This window comes from Octodon degus, unplaced genomic scaffold, assembly GCF_000260255.1.
Source record: "Octodon degus isolate 3935 unplaced genomic scaffold, OctDeg1.0 scaffold00054, whole genome shotgun sequence".
Classification (NCBI taxonomy): domain Eukaryota; kingdom Metazoa; phylum Chordata; class Mammalia; order Rodentia; family Octodontidae; genus Octodon; species Octodon degus.
The window spans coordinates 6622695-6629964 of record NW_004524630.1 but is presented as its reverse complement, the minus strand read 5'-3'; the positions used below and the strand labels follow the sequence as shown (position 1 = coordinate 6629964).

The window sequence follows — 7270 nt, the reverse complement described above, 5'->3', positions numbered from 1 at the left end:
TCTCTCCCCTCCTCTCCTCCTCTCTCTCTTCACTTCTTCTTTGCTTTCACATGAAATCCAGAGCCTCTCCCAAGAGTGAAGCACTCTACCATGGAGCCACATGCCCAATCCTGATTTTAAGTGTTTTGCATACCTAAGCCTGCATATAAACTAGAACTCTGAAAAGCAAAAGTTATTTTGTCACTCCCCCTCCCACTTACTCATGTTTCTAGCCTTCCATCTTTTGATTTCTTACCTTTTTCCCCGTGTTGAGTCACCACTTGCTGGGTGCTATGTCTCACTGCCTGCATGTGCACATGCCAATACCATGGTATTGCCTTTCCTAAAATCTGTCCAGCCAGCCTGCAACCTGGACTTACCCCAGGAAATCCAAGCTTGCTAGATGACCCTCCCAGAGCTTCAGCAGAAGCCTGTGCATACCCTCACTGTAACACTTGCAACTTACCTAGTTGTTCCCAAGAGGTTGCAATTACATGGAAGCCAGGAATTGGACTTCATGTCCCTGTGTCCTAACTGAAAGTCTGTGGGGGAGTGGATGCCCTGGACTCAATGCTCCTTTCTTTCTTGCAGTAGGACTGGTATTCCTCTTGTGACAGGTTGATGACAGAGTCGCAGGCACTACTTGCCAATACAACTCCTGGGAGCAAAGTCATCCGCCCTCTGGAAGTACATGGCGTGCTGAGCTGGTGCCTAGCTGTGGCCAAAGTCGCCCCGCAGGAGAGGGAAAAGGACACGCCACACAGGCTGGTTGGCATAGCAACGCCTGCCCAAGGGGCGTTGTGGGCTGCTGTGGAACTGCGGGAATGGCGACACTGACTCCGTACAGCAGCCCGAGAAAGACTACAGTGAAGCTCATTGTCAATTTTTATTTCCTACCATACACCAAAGGTACAGCACTGAACACAATTTTGTTGGTTTGATGTAAGAAATATTAATTGGAGAAACAGTATACAAACAAACTACCTTAAATTAAAAAATGCATACATCATTGCCTTTTTGCTTACAAAAGACCCAAATTTACAGTATTGATCATTAACATAGTTGAAAAGAAAAATACATCAGTGCACATTATAAAACACATCAAGTACAAAGGAGGCAAATAAATACCGCTCACAAAACATCTTGCTCAAACTATGCAACACAAATAAATTAACCTGAAGTCATAGTAAATTATAATAATAAATATATAGGTTGGTAAGAGATTTTTTTTAAATTAAATAAAATATGTAACAAACTTGTTAAAATATTTAGCAAATTAAACTTTTGTTTTTGTAATAAATGAACTCATTTGTATGCATGTATGAAGTACTGTATAGCAAAGTGTTTGCAAGGACATAACTTTAATAGAAAATTTTGTTTGGTGTTCCATTGATAATAGACAGCACATATGGTGGCTTTTTTAAAAATTGGTTTTTAAATAAACACCATTCCTAGCTAAGAACAGACAGCTCATTTTCACTAAACTAAGATTCCAGAGTTCAAATGAACCCCAAACCAAAGACAAGCCCCGCTTGATGCAAAGCAATGAGCACGGCTTCATGGGGGTGGGGCTCTGTCCAGGGTCACTTCTCATGTGTTTGTGCAGATAACAGCAGTAGCAAGCCTGTGAATGCCACCACATTCAGTCTACATGTCCATGAGGCTAATAAAAAATAAACACTTTGTCACAGCACAGGAAGTGAGCCCACACCAAGGTCGTGTACACTGACACGGAGGCACGTCCGCACAGGGCAAGTGTGCACACAGCAGGAAGGCAGTTTAGCTGGTTGTCTAGACCTTTTCCTTAAAAAAAATAAATATAAAAAAACTTCTGAAACAATGCTTAACTACTTTACAATCCCTGAAATAGACATTGCCTTTACTACAGCAACTACTAAGCTCTGACCCATTCAGAAATTCAAGATTGTAGGCTCAATTTGATGTGTGCGTGAGTGTCTGTGGGTGTGTGTGTGTAGAATTGGTACCGTTTACAGGCCAGTGGCAAGATTTTATCAAATTGAATGTGCTCTTGGTTCCCAAGGAGGATGGCACCAATGCTGCCAGTGTCCAAAGCAATTACTCAAATTGGAGCAGCATTTGTTTTCAAGTCTTACGGTACTTCATTCCTTTCTAGTCAACCAGTAAGATAAATGCTATTTCAGGGGGTATGGCATCTACGGAATTTCCATTTGGATGTGTTCATATCTGCTGAGTACAGATCCACACCCATCTAGTTCTTTGTATCTTGTACCAGCGCATGGAGTGAAAGCCTGCCTGGTCACACCGAGTCTCATTTCTTGTCTTGGGATGAAAGTCACCAACTATCTGATGTGACTTGAAAAACAGACAAATCTGCCTCGCTAAAACAAACTTATGTTTCGTTAAAACATTTCAAATAAATAATTCATATCAACTAAAATCGTGCAACCAAGTGGAATACTTTGCTGATTGCTCTATTTAATTATTGCTAACAGTCTGAGCCGGCTGTCGTCAGCATCCTGTGCTTGTGGGAGGGTGGCTCGCCCGCTAGGCGGCGCCATTCACCTTCTCATTCCTTCCACGCAGCTCCCTTCACTGCCAACCCATTTGTCAATACTACAAAACCCAGTGGAAGGGGGATAGGAAATGTGCAATCAAACTCAAACTCGACCGAAGTGCAGTCCTTAGACGTGGGTTTCCTTCACACTCTTCTGTTTGCTCCTGGAAACCCAGCAGGATAAGTGATTTGAGAATAGCATTTCTATTTAAATCCTATTAGAAAATAAATTAATAAACACACTTGTAAAAATATGGCAGACTTCAAAATGCAGTTAAAAGATAAAAAATTCTCTGATTAGTAATAAATAAAATATAAAAATGTCACATTTATTTTACATATACTTTACAAAAGAAAGAGTGCAATGAAGAAATAAAAGGAAAAACATAGGAAAATAAATAAGATCTAATAATTGACTGCATTGCTTTTCATCTAAAGAGTCTATCATAGTTTTTCTTTCCTTTTTATGTCGGCTGGGGGAAATAGTGCAACGTTGCGTCTGTAATGCAGTCGGCAACCTCCGGGCCTCGCAGCGCCGGCGCTTCTGGCAGATCGATCTGGAGCTCACGGCGGTTGGTGATCCCCGTTGCCGGAAGCACCGCGATCCTACACGTGGATACCCTTCACTGCCTGTTTGATACTTTCCAGTAGAGCTTTGCATTCCGGGGAATAGTCCCGTTCCAGATTGCTGTACATGTCCGTGAGTGTATTTACATATGCTTCGAAGTTCTGCTCACTGATAGGTCCCTGAATGGAGATAAAACACATTGAACCAGGTTCAGACCAGGCGAAGGGGGAGCAAGTGACAAGGAAGAACGTGGGAAGGCAGACAAGGATTCACAGGGCTGCTCAAGCTTGGGGGCATAGGGAGAAAGACTGGGGCATGTTGGACACTTGTTCTCTGTCCATTCATGGGGGTCATGAAGTATACTGAGGGTCAGAGCCAGACAAGGTGTATTTGGCTGCAGGGCTGGACTGCTCAGTACTACACGACCTCCTGGAGGACACTTGGCCTCGGCTGCACGTGCCCAGCCCAGGAGATCTGTGTTGGAGGACGGAGCCTGGTGAGGCCGGGATAGAAGGTTTGCTTGTGCCAAGGGAGTCCTTTAACATCTCAGGCTGGCATTTAAGCTACGAGCAAGCTGCTCCCTGCCCAGGGGCGATGGGCAGCTTTTCTATCTCCTCCTCAGACTCCCTCTTGGCCACTTTTCGTCTGTAGCAGCATGCAGTGTACACTTCCAGTTCGCACCTCTTCAGGCAGAACATCAGCGTCCCAGAGTCAAGATGTTTCCACCGTTATCCTGTTCGGAGTTTTAGTGTCTCCTGCCTGCAGCTAACGTGATACTTCAAAGACCGCACATGCCGGCTACGTGTACGTTGCATGCTTGTGTGACAAGAAACGAGAGACACAAAGGGGCTGCCACCTCGCTGTTGCTGGTGCCTCTGTTTTTCCACTTTTTGAAAAATAATGCAGATTCCTCATCTCATGAGGGCTTTGGAAGAAAGGACTTTTTGCACTCTGCTTCCTATTCGCCATAATGTGAGCAGCTTTCTTCCGCCAGACCCTCCTTGCTGCCTTGGAGCTAGCAGGCCAAATCATAAGCCAAAGTTCTTTCTTCCTCTAAGTTATGTCACATATTTTGTCCCAGCAATGAGGAGTGTGACTAGGACAGAAACCTTTCTAAATTTTAAGATGATTTAGTTGGGCTTAGCGAAGCGCTACACTCAGTTATTAGTACTATGTGAATGTGATTTTCCATTTGCTTTCAGTTTCTGCCTTGCTGTGCTGTGTGTGTCTTGGAGAAACTACAAAAGGGAAGAGGAGGGGGGCAGGGCTGATAAAGGTCACACCAGGAAGTCCGAGCCCCCAACTCATGCCAGCTGGAAGCCTGGCTTCTGTGATGGCAGCTCAGCCATGATTTTTGGCGCTGTGGAATGCGAATGCCAGCACCGTCTCTGGTGTCTCGGGAACATTTTGTGCAAGCAGCCGCACAAGGCCCCACTGGACTGTGCCAGGCACGGGTGAGCGTGTGTGGCATCTAAGTCCCTCAACGCATGAGGAAAGAAGAGCAGCTTAAAGAATGCACACTTGAAGTGTGAGTTTGCAAGTTATAAGAAATGGTAATTATAGCAATATCTAATAATTACCTTCATATAGCCATAAAAATCTATCTCCCTTTGTGCCTACTGTTATATCATTGGGTTTTCTGGTCACAAAGGCCTTCTGGAATTGGTTAAGATAAAGGCTCCATGCAAGGAAGTTGGGGAGGTGGAGGGATTTACTGTTTCAAGCAAAACTGTGTTTTTTCATCACACTGCTGCTTCTTTGATCCATTTTATACATAAAATTGGCATCTTAAAAAATTTATTCTAAGAATCGGTCAGTTAGCCCAGTGGACTAAAATGCCTGCTGAGGCAGAGCGGAGCGGCCGGGCTGCAGTCCCTGGCCTGCTATGTCAGTGTTGCCCCGGGGTGTGCTGAGAGGATGATGGAGACGGGCGTGGTGGTGCACGCCCGTAATCCCAGCACGCGGGAGGCTGGAAACAGGAGGATCACGGCGAGGCCAATCTAACAGTGAGACCCTGTGCTAACTAACTAACTAAATATTCTAAGAGTACATGCTTTGAAGACTTTGAAAATATTCCACAATGTAACCTCTCCTCCTCAGATTTATTTACATTTATGATGATGGGGAAGAATCTAATTTTAATAAAGCCTTCACGGTCACAAACCTTAAGAAACGTATAGAGCTTGGAGATGAGGACGTGTCGCTCACACTTGTGCTTTCTATTCTGTATGGGGAGAACTGAGGTTTCTTCTTCATATTCATGTATAACAAAACACCAAATTTGCTGGGATTAAGCTTCTTGTCGTTCTTGAATTGGGGGAATGATGCAGAAGGTTGAGTTGCAGATTTTGTGAGCCATGGCAACTTCTACTTGAAAATGTATTTCGTTTTCATGTTATACTATAAACAAGGTTCAAATAAGGCCTCTCTCTCTCTCTCTCTCTCTCTCTCTCTCTCTCTCTCTCTCTCCCCCCTTTCCTCTTTCCCTCTTTTTTCTTCCTTTCTTTTGGGATCCCTTAACTTGTCCAAGCTGGCTTTGAACCTGCGATCCTCCTGCCTCAGCCTCCTGAGTGGCTGAGCACAGAAGTGCATACCCCTCAGCCTGGCACACCTTCATCTTTAAGTGCCCTTCGCCTTTAGGAATACCCTGGGCCTAATGTGGCCTCAGGGTGCGTGCCTCCCGGCTGCGGAGAGGGCTGCAAGGGAGAACACGGCGGCGCGCACTAACTCCCCGGCTGTTGGCAGGCGCCCGCGGCTGGCCCTGCGCACTCAGGGACGGCCCCAGCGGCCCGGGGACGCGGCCCTCCGCAACGCCCGCTTACCATCTGCGGGAGCTGGATGTCGGCGAGGCTGGAGATGAGCGCCTGGCTCAGGCCCGCCAGCTCCCGCAGCAGGCTCTCGTTGCTCTGCTCGATGAGCTTGTTCTCCTCCTCGATGGTCTTCAGGCTGCTCTCCATCGACGTGATCTAGAACCGAAACGGCCTGGGAAGGTGAGAGCTGGGCTCGCACGGTGCGGCAGAGGCCGGAGCGCCCGCACGCACCGCCGCGTCGGCTAGGAGCGAGGGTGGCTTTCTCAGCTTGCGGTGGTGGGCGCGCACGTGGCCACACGCGGCAGGTCCAGATTCTCCGCGTGGTAACGTGGCGGGAGCCCAGACGCCCGCGGCAGGTCTCAGCGACTGCCCCTCGCTGCTCCTCACGCGGGCTGAGGGCGCGGACTGTCGCTCAGACGTCCTGGCGTCGCTACGCTGGCTCTGTCTGTCTCTGTTTCTGCCTCTCTCTGTCTCTTTCTATCTCTCTGTCTCTCTCTGTCTCTCTCTCTCTCTCTTATGTCTTTTTGTCTCTGTCTCTTATCTGTCTCTTTCTGTCTCTGTGTGTGTCTGTTTCTCTGTCTCTCTCTCTGTCTCTCTCTCTTATCTGTCTTTTTGTCTCTTCTTATCTGTCTTTCTGTCTCTGTGTGTGTCTGTTTCTCTGTCTGTCTCTGTCTGTCTGTCTGTCTCTCTCTCTCTCTCTCTGTCTCTCTCTTATCTGTCTTTTGTCTCTGTCTCTTCTTATCTGTCTCTCTTTCTGTCTGTGTGTGTGTCTGTTTCTCTGTCTGTCTCTGTCTGTCTGTCTGTCTGTCTCTCTCTCTCCCCGCCCCCTTCTCTCTGCCCTCCCCCAGCCGGGCATCTCCTTCACCATCTCCCAGATGGGGCCACCGCTCCCCCATGGGTCACTGCCCCCCAGGTGGGCCCGTGTCTGCCTCTGCCCCGGAGCCTCTTGGCCCATCCTTCCACAGCCCCACAGTGAATCTCTTCAACACAGGTCAGCATGGAAGTGAAGCACGATGGCTCTGTGGTTGAGCCCAAAGTCCCACAACAGCTCTACACTCTGGAATAAGCACTGCGGACCATGCCCTGGTCCAGTATGGCCCTGCAAGCGGCCTGCAGTCACTTTGGGGACCTGCCCTGGTGACTCGCCCACACCCAGCTAGATGTCCCCCCTTCTGCCACTCCCCGATCTCCAGGTTTTCTCGCCACCAGGGATTGGCACTGGGTGAACTTTCTGCATACATCATTCTTTACCACTACAGTGATAAAGCGTCTCTCACTTGGGAGAGACAGAAGGACCCGAGGCCTCCCAGGCGGTCTCACTCTTTTCCTTCTGACTTGGTAAATAATTATTATTACTGTTTCAAAACTCTTGGACTT

The 7270-nt window shown here is 47.6% G+C and overlaps 1 protein-coding gene across 1 annotated transcript in view; it reads right to left on the bottom strand.

The window, feature by feature from the left end:
* Positions 1-3121: 3121 nt before the first annotated feature.
* Positions 3122-7270, bottom strand: part of St18 (ST18, C2H2C-type zinc finger) — a 71961-nt gene continuing 67812 nt past the window's right edge. Inside the window, exons 20-21 of the mRNA XM_012515214.1 lie at positions 5906-6049; positions 3122-3262 (exon numbers count right to left, since the gene is read on the bottom strand). Of these exons, the coding sequence (XP_012370668.1) occupies positions 3122-3262; positions 5906-6049 (285 nt within the window). The remainder of the gene's footprint in view (positions 3263-5905; positions 6050-7270) is intronic.